Source organism: Crocuta crocuta, unplaced genomic scaffold (assembly GCF_008692635.1).
Source record: "Crocuta crocuta isolate KB4526 unplaced genomic scaffold, BGI_CrCroc_1.0 scaffold16, whole genome shotgun sequence".
Classification (NCBI taxonomy): domain Eukaryota; kingdom Metazoa; phylum Chordata; class Mammalia; order Carnivora; family Hyaenidae; genus Crocuta; species Crocuta crocuta.
In genome coordinates, this window is record NW_027531893.1 from 13,476,248 (window position 1) to 13,498,606 (window position 22,359).

The 22,359-nt window shown below is 46.7% G+C and overlaps 1 protein-coding gene across 1 annotated transcript in view; it reads left to right on the forward strand.

Moving 5' to 3' along the window:
• The window catches only part of XYLT1 (xylosyltransferase 1), a 308,202-nt gene that overhangs the window by 254,295 nt on the left and 31,548 nt on the right, over positions 1–22,359 (forward strand). The window contains exon 7 of the mRNA XM_077773196.1: positions 6,673–6,753. Coding sequence (XP_077629322.1) covers positions 6,673–6,753 — 81 coding nt within the window. The remainder of the gene's footprint in view (positions 1–6,672; positions 6,754–22,359) is intronic.

A 22,359-nucleotide genomic window follows, 5' to 3' on the forward strand; every position in this document is an offset into this window, starting at 1 on the left:
CTCTCTCTCTCTCTCTCTCTCTCTCTCTCTCTCTCTCTCTCTCACACACACACACACACACACACACACACACACACACACACACACACCTTGCTGCCTGACAGAGGCTCATTTGCATCCCACTGACTGTTGGTACCTTGCGGAAACCAGAGGCCCTTGCTAGTTCTGCTGAGAGTCCTGCCGAAGAAGCCCAGCAGTCTCGCCAGGACACCCCCGCCCTTACATCAGCTTTGCAGCTCCCTTCTGCCTCCCCATATTCCTGGGCGTCTGCTGGCTTGGTTCCTGAGCAGTGGTGTGAGCCCCTCCCTGACTCTGGGGGTAGCCTCGGTCTACGCAGTGTGTCTTTCTAAAAGCAAAGAGAGACTAAAAAGTGCCCTTTGCATGAGCAATTCCACATCTGGGAATTTAATACTGCAGAAATCTATCAGACCCACATCTGGAAAAGATAAACACGCAAGGATGTTCACAGGAGCAGTATCCGTAAGGGAGGTGAAGGAACGGAATATGTCCATCACCATCACGAGGGGATTGGCAGCATCCCTTCCATAAGATTCTGTGTAGCCCTTGGAAGGATGAAGTCTCCTTATATGTGCTGCTTAGGAGACATCAACAGGATAGATCACTACATAAAAAAGCCGTGGACACAAACGCTCCCCTTTATGTCCTAACAATGAACGTGAGGGTCACAGCACCTGCTTCATAGGGGTGTCCTGAGGACTAAGTGGTGTAGCAGATGCAGAGTGCTGTGGAGGGTGGTCCTCACTGCAGGCTCTCACGTGTTAAGTGCTGTTATTTCTGTTGCTCTTGATATTTATCTGTCTGTCTTGCCGTGAACTGAGCTGCAGAATGCTAATTTTAGAAGCATAGGAAAGGGTTACAGTTAGCCTTTCCCCCAGTTTTTTTCTGCACTCTCAGGCTCCTCAGAGAAGGGCAAATGACATTTTTCCTGGGATCATATGGCTCTCAGCAGCCCTGTATGCCCCCAGCTCATGTTAGTTTCCCCAGGACCATATGATTTGTTGTTGTTGAGAGAGAGAAAGTAAGCAGGGAAGGGGCAGAGGAAGAGAGAGACAGACAGAAAGAGAGAGAGAGAATCCCAAGCAGACTCCACGCCCAGTGCAGAGCCTGACACAGGGCTCAAACTCATGAACCGTGAGATCATGACCTGAGCTGAAATTGATTAATTGGATGCTTAACCAGCTGAGCCACCCAGGTGCCCCAGGAGCGTCTGATTTTAAAACTAAACTGTGTGCTGGACACCCCCTCAGTCCTGGACACCCCAGGACAGCTGACCACTCTCCACATGCCCCTAGTGGTCCAGGTGCCTCAAGAGGTACACAGACAAGTAGTCATTATTGCTTTTCATGTGTAACAAGGGAAAAAAAAAAAAACCATAAAAATGGTGTATCAGAATTGCTCAGCCTCAAAAGGGAAATCCTGACACACGCTATGACATGGCTCTACCTTGAGAACATTGTGCTAAGGGGAAAAAATAGCCAGTCACAAAAAGACAAGTACCGTATGATCCCACCTACCCAGAGAGAGGGCAGAATGGGGGCTGCCTGTGGCTGGGGGGAAGGGGAAATGGGGAGTTCTCGTGTTAACGGGTGCAGAGTTTTCGTTGAAAAGTGCTCTGGAGACGCATGGTGGTCGATGGTTGCGGAACAGTACGAAGGTACTTAATACGGCTGCGCTGTAACACTTAAAAATGGGTAAGATGGCAAATTTTACGTTATGTGTATTTTACCAGAATCTGAGATTTGTAAAGAAGAGCGCATCAGATACTGCAAATATTGTCGCAGGGAATAAAGCTGAAGCTCTATTAAATTGAACATTAAATTGCACGTACGTCAGAAAGAACCGTGCAGATGACACACCAGTGGAAGAAGCTGGGGAGATGCGGCATGTTTATTCTGAGCTCACACTGAAGGTCCTCCTCCCTCACTGGCATCGACTTGCCCCACACCCTGGCCCTCCATTGCTGCCACCACGCACGTTTCTGCTCCCCAGATGCCGCACCCGCTGCCGTGATGCCCAGCCCAGATGCCCTCTGGGGTTCACACACACCCGGCAGCATCAGCGGGTGGACGTCCTGAGTCCTGACATTCAGAGAAACTCTTGTGCTTAGCTTTCGGCTTGCCGGCAGTCGTGAGTACCTCTGGCGGAGTCTTCCCAGCGTCCTGTATCAGAGAGGGGGTCCTGGGCCATAGCCTAGTAGGCAAGAAGGACATGGGGAAGTTCAGTGGCTGGCTCTGTGTTCTGCTCTTTCCAAGTGAAGGCTGAGCGGGTCCCCATTCCCTCCTTGCCCTGTCTCATGCTGCCAGCAGACAGGCTTGGCTGTGACGGGGCTCCCGGACACTGGAGGGGCCTGAGAGCTGACCTGTGCCCCATGTCCTCATGCCCAGAGCCGTTGTGCATCATAGACACACGCAGTGTTGAGGTGGCCCTCTGGGAACCAGTTCCAAACCCTCACACCAGCCAGGGGAGGAGACAGGTCCCTTTGATGGGGCATTTCCCAAAACAAGCTCTGCAGGACATCCCCTGGGGCTTAAGCACAGAAAGCTTTCCAAGTTCAAATCCGGTTGGGTCATTATACTGCTGTCTCCAGTTCAAAATGTCTTAAGCTTCTGATATTCAAGATGGCAATAATAATACTATTAAATAACAGCTAACATTTATCAAGGGCTTACTGTATGCCCGGTGCTACAGCACAGATCTTTCATGCATTATTTTATTTAATACTCCCAACACCTGAGGCTTACTGAGATGAAAGCAACTTGCTGGAAGTCCGGGCTTTCAGGGACAGGCCTTAGGGAGAAGATGAAGAAGGAAAAGAGGAAGAGAATTAACTACGGTATTCATGCTTCACTTAAAGCAGCCCTTCTTAAACTTTAAAGGGCACACGCATCCCCTGGGAATCTTGTTAGAAAGCAGAATTTGACTCAATAGGTCCGAGGTGGAGCCTGTCTTACTGCCTTTCTAATAACAGTGGGCTGATGCTGTTCATCCAAAAACCAGGCTCTGAACAGGGGGGCATTTGAGCACCTACTCCTGGGATAGAACTCGTTCATTCACTCATTCATTCACTCATTCCTTCAATCACTCATTCATTCATTCACTCATTCATTTATGCAAACAGTCCAGTAGCAAAGGGAATGACAGTCTCTGACGTCTGGAACCAGATTCTAATCCTGGCTCTGTGCTTAACTAAACAGCAATTTCTTTGAGTCTCAGTTGCCCATTCGCAAAATGGTAATGAAACTCACATTTTATAGAGTTTTTGTGAATATTAAATGCAGTAAAATATGGCAAAAGTCTGCTCCAGGATCTGGGGCATGGTGGACAGTTTCATAAATGGCCGTGGTTTGGAGCTTATTTTAAAAAGTGCTTTTAATGTTTGTTTATTTTAGAGTGAGAGAGAGAGAGAACACGAGTGGGAAAGGGGTAGAGAGAGAGGGAGACACAGAATCCGAAGCAGCTCCAGGCTCAGAGCTGTCAGCACAGAGCCAGGCCCGGGGATCAAACTCATAAGCCGTGAGTTCAAGACCTGAGCCGAAGTCAGACGCTTCACTGACTGAGCCCCCCAGACACCCCCTTTTTTATTTTCTTTGATGTTCGGAGCTTATTTATCATTCACTTATTCATTCATTTTAAACAGAGATTTTCACATGGTTCTAACAGGTTTATTTATATTACAGAAAATTTATTTATCGAAATAAATCACTTATTTTTTAAAATAAATCACTTACTTTAACATTTACTTATTTACGTATTTCCACAAAGACGTCCCAGTGGCCGTGAAGGCTGCCAGTGAGGGGCCCGGAGTCACGATCATAAATCAGAGGAGCAGGCATGGATGAAGAAACATGTCTTCTAATGATTTCCACCAAACGTGGAGGGAAATCATAGAGACGGGCACAAGTGGTGAGCTGTGGGAGCCGTTTGGCAAATGACTCCACCAAAAAAGGAAGAGTGAGAAATGGGAGAGCAGGGGATTGAGAGAGAGAGAGAGAGAGAGAGAGAGAGGCTGGGACTGGGTAAAATGTCAACAGATCGCAAGCTATTAATTATCGGAGGAGAACTAAATATTATGTAGGCAATTATAGACAGGCATCAGAAAGTGGTAATAGGAAAAGTTTGGCCCCAGCCAAATTGCATGTCCCCTTGAAGAAGGGCAGGGGAGACTCATTTCACCGTGCAGAGCAGGCTCTCTACTCCAAGGGAGAGCCAGGCAGCCGGGGTCCCCAGGGAGGGGGAGGCAGGGGTCCCTCCCCCCCCCCCACCAGTCCAGCCAAGCCAGGCACACCGCGCTTTGTTTGAAAGGCAGCCTTACCCACCACCCCCACCCCCGGCTCTGGGCCTGGAATCCACAGCCCCCTCCCTGGCTGCCCTCCCTCCCCCAAGATGTCATCTTTTGAGATGATTTCATGTGGAAGCATCGCTAAGTAAATTCGCTAAATGCCTATTCATCCCCGTCAGATGGGGACTCGTTGAAGCGGTAAATGTGAAAATGGCCCCAGCTCAGGGCCCTGAAAGGCGCTTTCTGGGGTTGCCAAATGGAGCCACAGCCACTGACCCTGGGAGGCCTGAGGCTTCGTGAGAGGGGGCCCAGGAGCCCTGGCCCTGGCCCCTTCAGCCCTCCCCCTGAGGCGGCTGAGAGCCCTATTTATTATTCCTGCTGCCAGGGACCCATTCAGAGGTTAACTTGTCCGTGTATTCATCAGGACGACAATAATGAACTGTCGCAGACTGGTGAGGGGGTTGGTAAACAGGAATTGCTGAGACACAGAGATGGAACAGGCCTCTTGACTGTTTGCAAAGAGAGATTGCTTTCATTTTTTTTCTTTTTTATGGGCTGATCTCATTCCCACCTCTCCCCGCAACTTCAGGAGGCCCTTTGCCCATAGCTGCCGGTAACTTGGTATGAGGCATGCATGGGCTTTACCTGGGAGTGTGCAGACAGGCTTCTCCACACACGAAATGCACCATTTTGCAGACACGTGGGGTGAGCCGTGTGGCTACTTCCCTGGAATTCACCTCTGTGCATATCGGCAGGGCTTGGTTTGTGTGTTTGTACCGGCTTTACCTCAATGCAGATGGGGGCGGGGCGGGGCGGGTGTCTGGCTGTGCNTGAATTGGTGTTTATTTCAGTAGTAGAGGACGGGACAGTGGAACATCAGCAGGGCTCGTTTTCACCGCAGCATCCCTTGACTGCTTTGTGCCCCCTCTGCTGGAATTATGAGTTGGTCAACATGCGTCATCCAATCACAGGACAGGGGCTGGCAGTGGTGCGGCCGCAGGGAGATGCAGGGAAATGAAGGTCGGGTGAAGCGTGGGGGCCGCTTAGACCAGATGGTGGGAGGTGGAGGGAGCAGAGCACCTTGCATTTATTCCGCACCTACTATATGCACTTTACATATTCCCAGCTATCCATTCATTATATATGCACTGAGAGCCTACTGTCTGCTGGGCAGTCAGGGGAGTTCAGAGAAGGCTACCCCCCAGAGGTTAAACCACTCACCCTTGGACACACAGCTGGGTCAGGAGAGGAGCTGGGATCTGTCTCCAGATCTTTCTGCTTCTAGAGTCCAGGCATTGCTTTCTAAGGCGCCCACCTGCCCCCCAAAGTTCTGAGAACCTCCATCCTGTTCCCAGGAATGTCCTTCCTTTCCACTGCCTCCATCCCATCTCACACTTTGAAACAATGGTTAACCCTTTCCTTCTAAGTAAAAATCCCTGAGCTGAGAATATGATAAAGGAGCTGTCACTTCAGCACCGTTTACCTGTTTGGGTTTATTCAGCAGAAGAGGCGACTGCATTCCTGGCAGATGGAGACCCGTGTGACTGCCTTTTAAAATACTGTCACAGCTGTATGCACAAGCTGATTAGCTGTGACTACACTGCCTGCACCGAGATTGATGGCGATAAATTTGGGATAACAATACTGGGAACGACGTCATCTGTTTCGATCACACTTCATTTTTTTTTTAAAGCTCTCAATCGGTAGCCCACTGGTTATTCAAGGACTTGGTATTCATTTGTCCAGCAACCATTAATGTAGTTCCTACTAAGTGCTGGTGAGGAGCAAGTCCCACTAGGTTCTGTCCTCATGGAGCTTACATCATAACGTAAACGAATTTTACACTTGCACATGGCGGTAAGATAGTAATGGAAATAAAGGGAGAGGATGAAGATGGGGGTGGGGGAGGCTGATGCCACATTAGGTTTGGTAGCCAGAAAATGCCTTTCTGAAGAGGTGACAATTGGAAGGAGACCTGGATGATAACAGCAAGCCAGACCTGGAAAGACACAAGGCAGAGTTGCCCAGGCACAGCAGGTGCAAAGGCCCTGAGGTTGCTATGTATCTGGCATTGAGCTGCACGGTAATGATTCACTGTTTGCCAAGCCCAGTGCCGAGCACTGGAGATTCCAGAACAGCTAAGGTACTATGCTTGTACTTAAAGAGCATGCAGGCTATGGACCAATTAGGATACAAAACACTAATAGCCCTTTTTAATGCAGTATGGTAAGCCCAGTGATGGTGACCCACAAAAGAATATGCTTTATCAGCCTGTATGGACCTGATTTCTATAACTAAGAAGAGAGCCACAATTCAGAAAGTGTCCATGGTCTCTGGGAGACCCTGACTTTCCTCTCGGTTTGTTTCCACAGGACGAATGACCAGTTGGTGGCATTTCTCTCCCGATACCGAGAGATGAATTTCCTGAAGTCACACGGCCGGGACAATGCAAGGTAGTACATCCTCCACCTACCCTTGTGCAAAATGGGAGTGACAATCTGAGTGATCATTTTGGGGCTTCCTTCGAGGCCAGCCTAGAGCAAAGTAGAGGACAGGAGGAAGGCATGGCTCAGGTGGGCCTCCGCCCCTTCCATGTAGGGTCTGTAGTGGTTTCTCCTGTCAGCCAAGGACAGGGATAATAGTAAATGTGTCTCCTCTCGTAATAGCCCTGTACACCCTCTCCCTACACGTAGACACACACTGAGTACTTTTTCCCAAGTCCGTTATCTCATTATGGTAACCCTTTGAGTAAGTAGGGCAGCCACTGTTAGTTCCCACTTTATTGGTGAGATGACTGAGCCCTGTGATTTAAGTGATGGCCCAGATCATTCATTGGGTCAGCCATTCAGCAAACACTCACCCAGAGCCAAGCAGGTGCCAGGCACCCTTCTACAGGTGAACAAGACAAAATCCTCATTCTCATGGAATTTACTTCCTGATGAAAATGAGTCTCATGCCAGCATGGAGCTGAGCTCAAATACCCTGATTCCCACCCTCTGCCCTTGCCAGTGCCTCACTCTTGCTGCCCAAGACCTTGGCAGGGAGTCAAGGCACCAGGAAGCCCAATCTGGACCCACAAATAGCATGCTACAGTCCTACTTTGAGCAGTCAGTATCTCTGTGGGCAGAGATCAGCTAGAAGGGATCCAGTCTAGAGTGCCCCCTTTGGGGGAGATCACATGATCAGCCTCACCATCCTGACGGCAAACACCATTAAAAAGAACCAGCCCAGATCACTGACATGCTGGTGGCTTTTTCTAGCTTTGAACTCAGACCATAACCTGGCAGCACATGGGATAATTTTAGTTTGTTAATGTGTTTCGTTTGGCCCTTATGTTGGTTTTGTTTTATTTTGTTCTGTTTTAATTCAAGTGCTCCATTTGAAAATGAATAGCCCCATTTAAAAATAGCAGCGTTTCCCAGGCACATCCAGATTTCAGCTCATCTTAAAAGATCCAAAGGTCCACTGACTCTGGGTCTCAGGCTTCTCATTGGAGGCTATGACCTGGGTCATAAACAAAGGCCCGTGTTCTCCGGGTCCCTGTGGTCCTCACCTATCCCCCTTTCCTACCTGGCCCCACTGGCATTTCAGTTTGTGGTCTGCTTCAGGTTTTCTGATGACTGACATGCCCTGTGGCTGGCTCTGTGACTCAGTTTACCGAGTTATCCACAGCAGGAGAGGGACAAGAAGGTAGCAGTGAGCTCCATCTCCTGAGCTTTCCAGATGTAACCCCAGAATCCTTTGTTGTATCATTGCCTAAATTCTAACTCTGATTTCATCCAGCTGTTTATAGCTTGTTCCCATCCTAGTGCGAGCCTGTATTTTTTCCATTTAAAAGGAGCCCCCAGACTTCCCTGTGCTCTGTAGATCAGCACAGATGAGCATGAGCATGTTGCTACCACGAAAGGTAGAGGTCTGGGTAGATCAAGAGTTACAGCCACTGTGTGATATGTTCCTAATAAGCACCCTTGCTCCATTGACCTTTTCAAATGTTGATCCAGTTTCATTCTTACGGCCACTCGGTGCAAAATAAGAATCATTATTCCTGACAACATTTGTCAGGAGAAGAAAAGGGTCTTTGGAAGTCTAAATGATTTTCCCAAGGTTACACAACAGCTCAGTGCTAGAACTTGAATCCAGTTCTCTGGCCCCACAGCCCGTGGGAACAAGGTAGAGCTGAACAAGATTCCATGCAGGTGTTAGTTATCAAAACTGGCCCACATATTAGTGTCCAGGCCCTCAGGCTACCTCCAGGTAAACTTGTAATACATGTAAAAGTTGTCCAGTGAGAAAGGAGCCCCTTGTAACTTGATAGACCTGTGTCTGAATTATCATCCACCCTAGTATTATTATTCTAGCCTAGTCAGTATTTATTCTCTGCCCACTGTTTCAAGGCCTGGTGCTTGGGACTGAGTATTGCACACAGAGGTTAGAAGCCTGAGCTTTGAGACTATGCCTCCTAGGTCAGAGTCCTGCTCTGCCATGTCCTAGCTGTGTTGCATTGAACAGGTGTCCTAACATCTCTGAGCCTGTTCCCTTGCCCATAGGGTGGAAATATCAGTAGACCTACACTCCTGGGGTTGAGAGGATTAAATGAACTGTTGCATATGAAGCATCCAGCAGGTAGTAAATGCCCTTATGTGATGGTGATGGTGATGATGATGTCCTGGCCATGAAAAGCATAGGATGAAAATGTCGTGGTGGAAGAAATAAATAGGCGGTGTTTGGGCCAGCATTAGGCCACTGTCTAGTTGATGCGCAGCAGTAGCCGAAGGTAGTACCCCAGTGCCACAGGACGACATAAAGGTTCACGCCAAGAGGTTGATCGCACTTCCCGCTAAAAGTAAAACCCAAGGATCTCGGAACAGAAAAGCTCCCAGGTTCCCCAACCCATGAATGAGCCCTTGGCTGGTTTTCTGTCACTGGTATGAATGAAGGGCAGTAATTTAGTATTAATTTCACAGTAAAATGAGCCATCATCAGAAAGGAGCCACTTTCTCCTCTCTGTCAGCTGAGGCCTCCCTTGCTGCATGAGTAAACCTAGCCACTATGCATCTTCTGTGGTCCCCTCCCCAGTGCGCAGAGTGGGCATGGCTTAGCTCGAGTCCCCGCACGGGTGGTGTGTTACAAAGGACCCTCGGTGGCAGATGACAGAAAGTCAGCTTAAACGAGACTAAGTGGGTAAAGGAGGTTAATGGAAGGAAAACATTGATCTCTGACTAAATCAAGCAGTTCAGATGTTGTCATCACACCCAGACTCCATTCTTTTCTTTCCCCCCCCTTTTTTTTTGGCCATTTACTTATTTATTATTATTCCTGGAGAAGGTTAAAGTAAAATAAACACATCAAATAGCCAAGTAGTTCACTGAGGGGATCTTTTTTTTTTCTTTTTTTAACTGAGATGTAATTGACATATAACATTGTTAGTTTCAGGTGTATGATCTAATGATTCCTTATTCATCTATATATTTTAAAGATTTTGTTAACATTTGTTCATTTTTTGAAGGACAGAGAGAAACAGAGTGCGAGCAGGGGAGGGGCAGAGAGAGAGGGACACACAGAATCTGAAGGAGGCTCCAGGCTCTGAGCTGTCAGCACAGAGCCCAGCGCAGGGCCCGAACCCATGAACTGTGAGATCGTGACCTGAGCTGAAGTCGGACGCTTAACCAACTGAGCCACCCAGGCACTCCTCTTTATTTGTATATATTGCAGAATGATCACGCTAAGTCTAGTTAACATCTGTCACCACACACAGTTACATTTTTTTTCTTATCGATGGCAACTTCTAAGATCCACTCCCTGTGCAACTTCCAAATATACAATACAGTATTATTGACTATACATCACTTCCCCAGCATGTATTTATTTTCCACCTGGAAATGTGTACTTTTTGACTACCTTGTTTACTTCTCTTCTTTTGTGTTGGTTTGATTTTCTGGCTCCAGCCGGTGACCCTTTGCAATGTATTAGCTTCATTATAGAGATGGGGAAACTGAGTCTCAGGTGAAGTAAGTTGCTGAAACCCATGTGGTTATGGCAGGGCTAGGACTTGGGCCCAGGTGCCTGTGTCCCCAGAGCCCAAGCTCATAGCTCTTGTATGATGCAACCTGTGCGTATTCTGGGCCGGCTTTCCCCCAGCATGCTAGGTGGCTTTGGGACAGCAACTCTGCTTCTCTGGGCTTCACTTTCTCCCTATGAAAAAAGAAAGTGGATTAACAAGAGGGTCTTGGAAGGCCCTTCTCATTCTGATGCTCTCTGTTCCTGGACCAGCCCTTGTAAAAGACATTGTGACAAAGGCAAAGAGTTTAAAAGATCAAATGATGTGGAGGGACCTAAAACAAGCAGTGAGATACAAAATAGGCCACAGGGTGCCTCGGTTTTCCCTTCCACGTGGTTCCTAATAGCAGCATTGACCTTCTGTCCCCATCTCCAGCCCTTGGCAGCCAATTTGGATTCCCAGCTCCCGCTGCGAAGGGACAGCATAAAGGCAAACTAATATTTTAATAGCTGCCAAATTGGTCCTGACTGTTCCTGTAATTAAATGAAGGGGAGTGTTGTGTTCACCATTTCTCCTTGCTTTCCTCCAAAAATAAAGTAGATTCAGTGAAAGGCACGCAGTACAGTTATATTTCCCAATGAGCCTCTGTAGGGCGAGCAGAAGCATGTGCCCTAAAGCCCACCATGAGCCTAAATAGGTCCTTGCTGATGTGCCCTGGATCTCCTGGCTTCTGTTCAGGGAGCATCAGAGAAGTTTCCTGAATGTCGGCAACCCAAGTGTTGGGGGGCCCCTGACAGGGGCTAGAAAGGGAAGATCATTCCACCAGCCAGAATAGGGTTCCCTCTGGCACTTTGTCTGCCTCAGTCCATCTGAGCTCTCTTGCTGATTCAAGGTCCCCAGGCCCCCGTGCTGATCCTTGGGGACACAGTGTGGTGCAGGGGCTGGCATATGAACATAGGAGGCCCAGCACCTGTGTTAAAATGCCGGCTCGCCCGTGTGATAGCCATGCGACTTCAACCAATGGCTTTGACTTTCCAAGCCTCTGTTTGCTCATCTTTATAAAATGTGAACAGGGAGATGGGGATTGTGGAGGACAGAGTGTCCCCGCTGACCCCAGGAAGGCCCTGATCCTGGTACTTTCCAGCATGTTGTCTCAGACCCACCTCACTTGGCAGGTGCTACCCATCTTTGAGATGAGTACAACTGAGGCTTGGAGAGTTGCTTTCACTTGCTCAAGGTTTCACAGCTAGCAGACAGCAGAGCTGGGACTGGAACCTGGTTCGGTCTGTCTTGTAAGGCCTGATTTTATCGTGCCGTGAGTAATGACCACATCTGAGAGGACCTTCAGTTTTATGTTCTTGGGGTGTACAGATGAAAGAAAACTCCTGCTAACTTTAAGCAGAAGTACTGTTGAAAAAATTAGGGGATGGGAAACCACTACTTGCTAGAGTCGGCATATCCCCAAGTGTGTTCACCATCCAGCAGGGGTGTGCGAGATGGGTTCAGGCAGTTCACAGACAGGGATGCTGGGAAGGCTAGGTCCTATCGCAAGTGTATCAACAACAGTTCATATAATTAGCCATCTAACCCATGATTTCATAGCAGTGATGCTTAGAATAAGANCAAAAATAAAGTAGATTCAGTGAAAGGCACGCAGTACAGTTATATTTCCCAATGAGCCTCTGTAGGGCGAGCAGAAGCATGTGCCCTAAAGCCCACCGTGAGCCTAAATAGGTCCTTGCTGACGTGCCCTGGATCTCCTGGCTTCTGTTCAGGGAGCATCGGAGAAGTTTCCTGAATGTCGGCAACCCAAGTGTTGGGGGGCCCCTGACAGGGGCTAGAAAGGGAAGATCATTCCACCAGCCAGAATAGGGTTCCCTCTGGCACTTTGTCTGCCTCAGTCCATCTGAGCTCTCTTGCTGATTCAAGGTCCCCAGGCCCCCGTGCTGATCCTTGGGGACACAGTGTGGTGCAGGGGCTGGCATATGAACATAGGAGGCCCAGCACCTGTGTTAAAATGCCGGCTCGCCCGTGTGATAGCCATGCGACTTCAACCAATGGCTTTGACTTTCCAAGCCTCTGTTTGCTCATCTTTATAAAATGTGAACAGGGAGATGGGGATTGTGGAGGACAGAGTGTCCCCGCTGACCCCAGGAAGGCCCTGATCCTGGTACTTTCCAGCATGTTGTCTCAGACCCACCTCACTTGGCAGGTGCTACCCATCTTTGAGATGAGTACAACTGAGGCTTGGAGAGTTGCTTTCACTTGCTCAAGGTTTCACAGCTAGCAGACAGCAGAGCTGGGACTGGAACCTGGTTCGGTCTGTCTTGTAAGGCCTGATTTTATCGTGCCGTGAGTAATGACCACATCTGAGAGGACCTTCAGTTTTATGTTCTTGGGGTGTACAGATGAAAGAAAACTGCTAACTTTAAGCAGAAGTACTGTTGAAATGATTAGGGGATGGGAAACCACTACTTGCTAGAGTCGGCATATCCCCAAGTGTGTTCACCATCCAGCAGGGGTGTGCGAGATGGGTTCAGGCAGTTCACAGACAGGGATGCTGGGAAGGCTAGGTCCTATCGCAAGTGTATCAACAACAGTTCATATAATTAGCCATCTAACCCATGATTTCATAGCAGTGATGCTTAGAATAAGAAAGTTTTTTTAAAAAATGCTGAAGCTATTCAAAGTTGATTTAGAGAAACTTACTAAGGGAGCTTTCCTACAGGTGCTCTACGTAAAACACAGGACTCACAGGAGTCCAGGCTCTGGATTCTAGGTGTGTGACCTTGGCTGAGTGACATCAAGCACCTGTGTGTCAAGAGTTGTTATAGGAATTCAATAGGTGAATATAGGGAATATAATTGGAGCAGTTAGTCGGGCATGTTAACTTAGTGACGATGTTGATGGAAAAGAATCTTGAAAATGGCGTACATATGATTAACATTTTGCAGGCATTCCTCCTTATGGAAACAACTAGCATTTGACATGTAAGAAGGCTAGACCAGTAGGAGGCCAGGAGGGGTCCCAGCCCTGAGGTCGGAAGTGACATCAGCAAGTCTCTTCCAGCTGTCAAGTCTGGACCTCACCTGCTCTAAACAGCACACCCCCCACGGGGCGCCAGAATGACAGCCAAGCAGCTTCAGCAGCCCTTTCTCTCTGACATTGAACTCATCTTCAGACCCAAACCTCCCTTGATGTATAAACAGGCAACTGTTTAGCCAATATTTGGCAAGTCCATTGAGAGCCTGGCCAGGAACCTCCTCAAGCAAATCTGCACTCAGGAGGCCCTTTGGTGCCAACTTGCTTATCAAGAGATGGGCTCTCTCCCCAGCTGTCTTACAGCACCATGATAGATGTGAGGAGATAATTAATATCTCATTTCCAATGGGGAAAGCAGATTGCATTTCCCCTTTGCTTTTCTTAAACCCAACCAGTGCATTTATCACTGTTTGCATGTTCACTTTATTTAATCCAATTATAGCAGCCATGTCAAAATAAAGCTCAGCATCGCACCAGCACCCACACAAAGCTGTGTACGCATCTCCTTTCTTGGCCCCCAAGTGTGTTTTGAGGTCAGCGTGGGAACTTTTCTTTCTCCAAAACAATACACCTCAAAGTTAGACAAAAAACTAGGAGAAAAGTGTGTTCATGGTATCATCTCTGAGAGGTGGAGTTTGATTTTTATTTTTTTCCATGCTTTCTGTTCCAAGTTTTCCATGAAGGATGTACATTACATTTATAAGCAGAACAAAAGGCAGTAAACATTGTTTTTTAAAATGTGTGAAAAATTGTGGAAAACCAGTTAGCCCCCAGTGAACCTCTTAGAAGCAGAAGTTGATTGGGGCCCCGAGCACCATAAAGACTGTGCAGCCACAGAGGGAGGAGATTCTGGGTCCCAGGATTTGGGCCACTGATTCAGCATCTCTTCTCAGTCTTCTTTTTTCCCTTCACCCTTGAATATCAAGCGCAAGTCCACTTTCTTCGCACAAAGCGGTAGTAATAGTCACATGTGAAGGTTTTCCTGTGTACTGGGGACTGTCCTAAATGCCTTATGAGGTTACTTCTTTCAGGTCTCAAAACCACCTCATAATGGAAATGCAGTCATAGCAGGTCCAGTTTTCAGATGGGTGCACAGAGGCTAGCTAGGTTAAATGCACAGATTGTAAGTGGGGGAGCAGACTGGAACCCGAGAAGTCTGGTCCCAAGGTCTGCACTCCTAGCCTCCGTCTCCCACTGATTCCCACAGTATGTTCACTGTGGAGCTTCCCGCCCATGCGGGTAGGTGATACATTCCCCCTCCCCTGCCCCCAATCAGGTAGGGCCTGCCTCTCTCGCACCTGGCTTACTCGTGTTGGCAAAGCTGAGCATGTCCCTGTGGCTCTCACTCCAGCCACCTTGACTTCTTTCCATTCATTTGGGCTCTTGAATATGCTGTTTTGGTCCCCAGTAAAGCTCTTCCCCTGAGCTCTTCAGATGCCCAATTCCTTCTCATCCTTGATGTGAAGCTTTAGTGCCACCTCATCAGTGAAGCCCTTCCCCAACAATCTTCACTAATGATGTCCCTTCTCTTTATTTTCTGTCACTGTGCCCCTGAGTTTCTCTACATAGCACTTGCCACAAACATCTAATTATATATTAATGTGTCTTGTGGCTCTTTGTGTCTACTTACTTAGTTATTAAGAGCAGGATTACAGCTCAGTGGCTAAAAGTGTGGGATCCAGAGCCTGACGGCTAAGGTTAGAATCACACCCTTGCCACTAACCAACTGTATGGCCTTGGGGAAATTACTTAGCCTCTCTGTGTCTCTGTTCCTTCATTTGTAAAAATGAACCTTCATAGGGTTGTGGTAAAGACTAAATGAGAGAATATGGATTTAGTGTGAGGAACGGGATCTGGAAAGTAGCTGGTGCTCAATAAATGGTGTTATTCTATTTTTTCTTTCTCTCCCTGGAAGATGGAGAAGGGCAGGGATGATGTCCATCTTATTCCAACTATATTGTCAGCACGCACACCTGGAGTACCGAAGATGCTGACTAGAGCTGCTGAACGAGTGAATGCTCCAAGCGCCCTTGTGCTTCCAGATACTGCAGAGTAGAGGCATGACAGTTGACCCCAGCCCAGATCAGGAAAGGGGACAACCCAGCCTGGGCCTGAAAGAAATGGCCATCTGGGTCCCTGTGGAGCTGCCAGATTAGGTCCCAATGAGCTGAATCCTTGCTGACAGGTAGCACGGAAAGATGATGTATTCATGCTGCTCGGACAGAATTAGAAAGATCCCCATGACCCTTGTCACCTCGACCACCACAACCATGGGCACTGCTTACTAAAATAATCGCAGGAGATGAAGTTCACCGTGCGGTGTGTGGTGGGGCTTTGGGCTTCTGTCCTTGGTGCTGAAAATATCATTGCTTTTCTGGATGTAGCGGTGTCTTCTTAGCTCTGGAGGTGCCCTGCCCATTCCTGTCTACCAAATCACGGGAGAGAGAAGAGATAGAAATTGTAAATTTGTAGCTTGACGAAGGAAAAATAGTAAGCATTTTGGTGAACATTTATGGAGCACTTATAGTGTGTTGAGCACTATACTAAAGCCCTTTCTATATATAATCTCATTTAAATTTGTGCACCCACCCTCTGAAGTAAGTGTTACTGTCATCACTATTTTCCATGTGAAGTCACATGTTCACATTGTGCAAGGTTGGTGGCCTACCCAGCACTTGAATCCTGTAGTCCAAAGCTTGGCCCCTGCATTACGAGGCTGTCACGTGTCAGCACCTTCACATAGCTGGCTGATTTCATACAATGTGGGTTTTCGTGCTTTGTTCCATGACTTTATTTTCAAACTAAAATGCTTAGGTTGTACTTGTGCTAAAGGAGTAATCTGGATTCAGTGACACATCACTGGTCAGAGAAAGAAAAGGGAAGATTTTTTCCTAGGCTATGTGACTTTGGATGACTTTGAATCATACATCCTCCCAGTGTGTTGGGTTTTTTTTTTTCCAAGCTATAGAATTAATTATATTAGCTGATTGCTAAGATTCCTTCTTACTCAAACACACTGTAAAATCTGAGGAGCAGAGTTCTTCCTTTTCAAACTCATTATAGGACGAGACAGTTCTGGAATAATTCCACACTCAATGAACATGCCGAGATTGTAGCCAGGGAATTAACTGATTTGAGAGATTTCTTCATTGTCTGTGTTTCCTGAGATCATTTTCAAAGGCTACAGAAGGTTTCTTAACTGACCTCTTCACACACAGAAGAGAATCAGGACCCCTGCCCCCTTCCATCCAATTTCCTCTGATACTCGGCTGAGTGGAACTTGGTCTCTGTGACATCTCAGTAGAATCATATTTAGTTATGACTACGTTCCATATTTTGCCAGTAGAGAAAGTCTCTGGAAGGCAAATCGCCCATCCCTGAAAGCCTAGGAGGGAAAACCAAACGCAGTTGATTGCACGTTTGCCCTCAGGTTGTCTGTTCTGAAGGCAGAAGTCCTTGTGAGGTCTGGCGGAAAGCCTCTTCCAAAACGAACAATGAGCCCTTTTCTCTCAGTTTTGTCATTTCAGCACAGTGTCTCTTTGAGGTAGTAGAAATTCTCAGATCCTCCCTTTGAATCCTTTTGCAAGGACCCTGGCAAATCAGGACAGATGAAGAATGGCACACCAGTTAAGTGCTTGTGTGGATTCATACAGACCTGGATTCGAGTCCAGGACTGTTAGCTGTGTGACTCTGGGGAACAGAATGCACGTAACCTTCTTGTGATTGAGTCCCTTTGTCTCTTGAATATATGTTAGACGAATCAGATACCTGGTTAGGGGCTGCTACTTCCTAACTGAACAATTGCATGACTGTTACTTTTCCCTTTATTCATTGGCTCAGAAAATACTTACTGAGCACCAACTGTATACTACATACTAGTCTATGCAGCAGACTACATACTAGTCTATCCTTACCAGCAGTAAGGATACAGCTGTGAACAAAAGTAGGCAAAAAAAAAAATCTCTGCCCTCTTGAGGCTTACATCTAGTAAGGAGACAGTAAACTAAATAAATACCTTGTATATGGTAGTACAAAGTCTTAAATGCTGTGGAGAAAAATAAAGCATGAAATGGTGGTCACAGATGTGAGGGATTGTGGGAGGGTACGATCACTATGTAAGAATGGTTCACTGTGGAATGACTGTGTCGGTCCATTGCTGGAATGAACACTGCTTACTAAATACTTTGCAAGGGCGTTTATAAACCTCACCTGTCAGACTTTCACAGCTGATTCAGGAGGGTGTCAGCACGAGTGTCATGGAACTCATCCTCCAGATGAGGAAACTGGCATTCCAGAGAGTCAGGCCAACCCCATATCTCACCGTCTGTGAAGCCAGAGTCTGCATTGGTACCCAGATCCTCTTTCTGTCTGTTCTGTAATTCCACCTGTTGACTCCATTGCCTTCACATAACCAAGTCATCTGGAAATGAAAGTAAAGAGAGGAGGGTGTCATGGGTCATCTTCTGTGCATTGGGCCCAGCGCTTAAATAAATCTGTTCTCCACCCCTCAGGTCAGAGAATCACGCACTCTTGACTGCTGAACCAGCATTTAGGAAAGGGCGCGCCCAGATCTTTTCCTACTTACCTTGATTTCCAGCCATTCCCTTTTGCAAGTGATGACAAATGCATAGGGCAGAAAACAAAATGCAAATCACTGCCCAAGCAGCTGATTCCTTTCCCCTGCTAAATACCCAAACTCTGGGCCTCTGCCACATTATCCCAGTCCAGAACCCCCTCTTAACCCAGGAACTGAGATGTGGGGGGATTGTTTGTCTCTATTTACTCATAATTAACCAAAGCATGCTTTTGCAGCTTATCAGTTTTCAAATGCAAGTAAATATAGCAACCAATCTCCCACCCCATGAATATTTCATTTTGGAGATTACTGCATAAATATTGTATTTGGATATTATGGTCTGGGACATCACATTAAAATTGCAAGACAATGCTATTCTCTCACATAATGGAACGCAAAATTAAAAGGCTGGTCTATGGAAAGAAAACTTTGGCATGTCCTCAACACCTGTACTTTGTTTCTTTCTCTCTCTGGGTGAGTTCGTCTTGGCTACCACGTAAGTCTTGATGGAAGTTACCTAGGATTTAAAGTTTTAAGCATGGTTTAGTGTCTGCAGTTTAACGTTATTACGTAATTTGCACCAGACAGAGCTGAGGTAGGATTTTATTTTCCTAAACTCAGGGGCTTCCTTTCATGGACCAGTTAGAGCTGAGTTTTGTGTTAGTGGGTTGATACGGCAAGTGTATTGAAAAACCTTCAGTGGGTCACTCCCAGAGAGAATGTGGCTTTGCTCACAGTGTGGATTTTGCACTTGGAAATGGGTTAGGGAAAGAACAAGACCAGGGTCTTTGGATACCTCAGTCTTCTGGTTGGCTTGTATCCTCTGTGTGTCTGCAGAAAATTTGCCAGCCTTCTCTGGAATCCCATGTAGCTGTCTGGAATGCCTGCCCCACACCCTCCTCCTGGGTATAACTGAGTGACTTAGCCAATGTCATAGCTGGGAAGTACTTTACAATTACCTAACCCATGGTTATCGAGCTGGGTTCAAGCTAGTGATATGTTTTTAGTCAGAGCATCTTTTTTTTTTTTTTAATGATTTTGAATGCTCTTTAAAAAATGTTTTCTCTACTTTATTGACTCCGCCCACCCTGTTGTCTTACACCCAGCCTGCCTCAGATGCTTCCATTATCGGTCTGACCCCTGTAAGCATTTAATTTTACAGTTCAGACCAAGCCCAACTTTGTCATGTTACCAAAAGTGAGACTAAGACTCGATCATCACTTTCCAAAGTCATTCAGCTGGTTACTGGTAGAGCTGCACCACCATGTAGATGAAAAGCACAGTTCAGCAGAATTAAGTCTGCAACATAAAGATGTGGTTTATATATACAACAGAATACTACTTGGCAGTGAGAAAAAAGGAAATCTTGCCATTTGCAATAACATGGATGGAACTGGAGGGTATTATGCTAAGTGAATTAAGTCAGATAAAGGCAGATATCATATGTTTTCACTCATATGTAGAATTTGAGAAACTTTACAGAAGACCATAGGGGAAGGGAAGGAGAAAAAGTAATTTCAAACAGAGACCGAGGCAAATGATCTCTTAAATACAGAGAACAAACAGAGTTGATTGGAGTAGGGGGTGAGGGGGGAGAGGGGAAAATGGGTGATAAGCATTGAAGAGAGCACTTGTTGGGACAAGCACTGGGTGTTGTATGTAAGCAATGAATCATGGGAATCTACTCCCTAAGCTAAGAGCACGTTGCATACACTGTATGTTAGCTAACTTGACAATAGATTATATTTATAAAAAAAAAAAAAAAGAATGAAGTCATCAACATATTTTTTATACTATCATCAATTTTGTTAAGAATTCAGTGGACTTCATCATGATGCTCAATGAGTGACCAGTGTCTATGGGCAGGTCCTCTCCTTATGCATAAGAAAGTACTGGGGATATGGAGTTATTAGTGAGGTTCCACATACTTCCCTCCAGTGGATGCTAGTGGATTTGGGGAGACCCACTGGAAGGGATGGATTCTTTGTAGAATTCAGCATGTCCAGCACAGTGGAACTATCTCCAGCTTGTATACCCTGAAGTCTGGGTAGCACAGTAGACCTTTCCTGAGTCACTACCTTACACTGTCCTAGGAACCATGAGGAAAGCAGAAAGGGGGAATCCAAGGTCAGTTCTAACAAGAACAGCGTCTACCTGGTGGGAGACTGGTAACTGTAATCTGAAGACATGGAGGTGCAAAGGCCTCTAGACACATGATGCGGGGTGCAGACTGGCTTAGTGGAAGAGGGGTATTTATGTGTCACATCCATGGCTGTCTGCTTTCTCTAGGGACTGAGACGATGCACATCCATCATGGTAGTGATAAAAGTTTAAGTTGTTTAGAAATGTATTAGGACTTTCTTAAGGGCAAATGACAGAATCTCATTTCAAAATGCCCTAAGCACATTACTGAGGAGTCTGGGGTGAGTCAGGCACAGTGAGATCCAGAGTCTCAAGTATAGTCATCAAGACTGTCCCTCCCTCCCCCCTTCCCTCCTCTTCTCCCTCTCTATCCCACCCTCTCTCTCCTTTCTTACCTCCAGTATCAAACAGCCTGTATACTCAACGGTGACAGGATGGCACCAGCTGCTCTAGACTTACATTCTCTCAGCTGAAGATGCCAGAGAAGAGCCCTCCTTCCTGGTAGATCCAGCAAAAGCCTGGGGTCTGATCTCAGACTTTGCTTCAGTTACTCACCCATTGCAGAACCAGTTGTGGCAGCCGGGCAGATGGGACATTCTGACTTGACCAGCCTAGGTCATGTCACCACCGCCTGGTGCTGGGAGTCGGGCGCAAACCCAAGTTAAGTGAGAGCTAAGATGGGTGGCTGTCCAAAGTAAAACCAAGGTGTGGTTCCCAGAAAACCGAGGAGTGGATGCGGGGTAGACAGAAACACAGGATGAAGCCTTGAAAACGCTATCCTTGGTAGAGGAAGCCAGACTCAAACAGGCCATGTATTGTGCGATTGGACCTGTGTGAAATGTCCAGAGTAGGTAAATCCATAGACACGGAATGCAGATTGGTGTTGGCAAAAGAAGGTGGACAGGGAGTGGCTACTTATAGGATGTCCTTTGGGGGTGCTTAAATATTTTGAGACTACATAGGTGACAGTTGCACGGCATGGCAAATGTACTAATGCCATTGAATTGCACACTTGAAAATGGTTGGTTTTATGTTGTATGAGCTGGAGAAGCAGCAAGGGCCCTGGGTCAGGAGACCTGTAGACTACAGGTCCCCATGAGACAGCGTCCTGAGGAACAGCGACACCTTCCCTCTCCCATCCCCACACCAGGCCAGCACAGTGCCTGGCACACCATAGGTGTGGGGCTCCCACTGCAGAGAACCTGAGGGTTCCCGCCAGAAGGCTTGGTTCTAGTTTGGCCCACCTTCCCGACACATCCGTTTTGCCAGCTCTTTGATCTCTGGTTTCTGCATCTACAAAACAGAAAGTGCCAATTCTGCTCTGCCTGCCTTGCAAATCCCAAATATATATACGCTCAAGAGCTGGAGTTATTAATCAGGGTTCAGGGGGCCCATAACTTTGGCTGGGAAGAAAGTGATCTTTATTTTCACTAAACTCTAATTGAAATACAGCTAAATGGAGGTAACAAGCCACAACAGTATTAGTGGTAACTGTTAGGAATCACATATTTTCATATCGCATTATGGTTGATGCGTATACCTCTAAGTATCATTTATGCTCCCCTCTTCTGCAAAATTATAGTAGTTATTAGACCTGCCACAAGATCTCGTTATCTCATGTGTTACAAAAGAAACACATAAATTTGGTGTTTTGAAAAATATTTTGTATTCCTATATGTAATGTGTGAATCTAAAACCATACAAATTATATCATAACTTTGTTTTTTTTTTTTAATATTTCTTAATACGACATGTTTTGAGGTATGCCTTTAAGAGCATTATTCCAAGATGGGCATCCACAGGCTGTATTCACCAAACTGCCAAGGCATTCATGGCATGAAAGGGTGATTTCAAAAGTTGCATAAGGAGGAGGCAGATACGGCAGATGATTATTGCCATCCACTTGTGCTGGGCAAGCCCCCTAAACCTTCTAAGCTTCAGGATCCTCCCCCATAAAATGGGCATAAGGACAGTGCCTGCCTCATGGGGACATAGTGACATGTTTCACTAGTGTAGATCAAGTGACAAACTACACACAGAGCCCCTGGCTCAGTACTTGGCACACAGTAGCGACTCCTGGTTAGCTCAGTCAATTAAGCATCCAACTCTTGGTTTCAGCTCAAGTCATGATCTCACAGTCCATGAGTTTAAGACCCACATAAGGCTCTGCACTGACAGCGTGGAGCCTACTTGAGATTCTCTGTCTCCCTCACTGTCTCTCTCTGCCCCTTCCTCCACTTGCTCTCTCTCTCCCTCTCAAATAAACATAAAAAAAAAAAAAAAAAAAAAAAAATTAACACA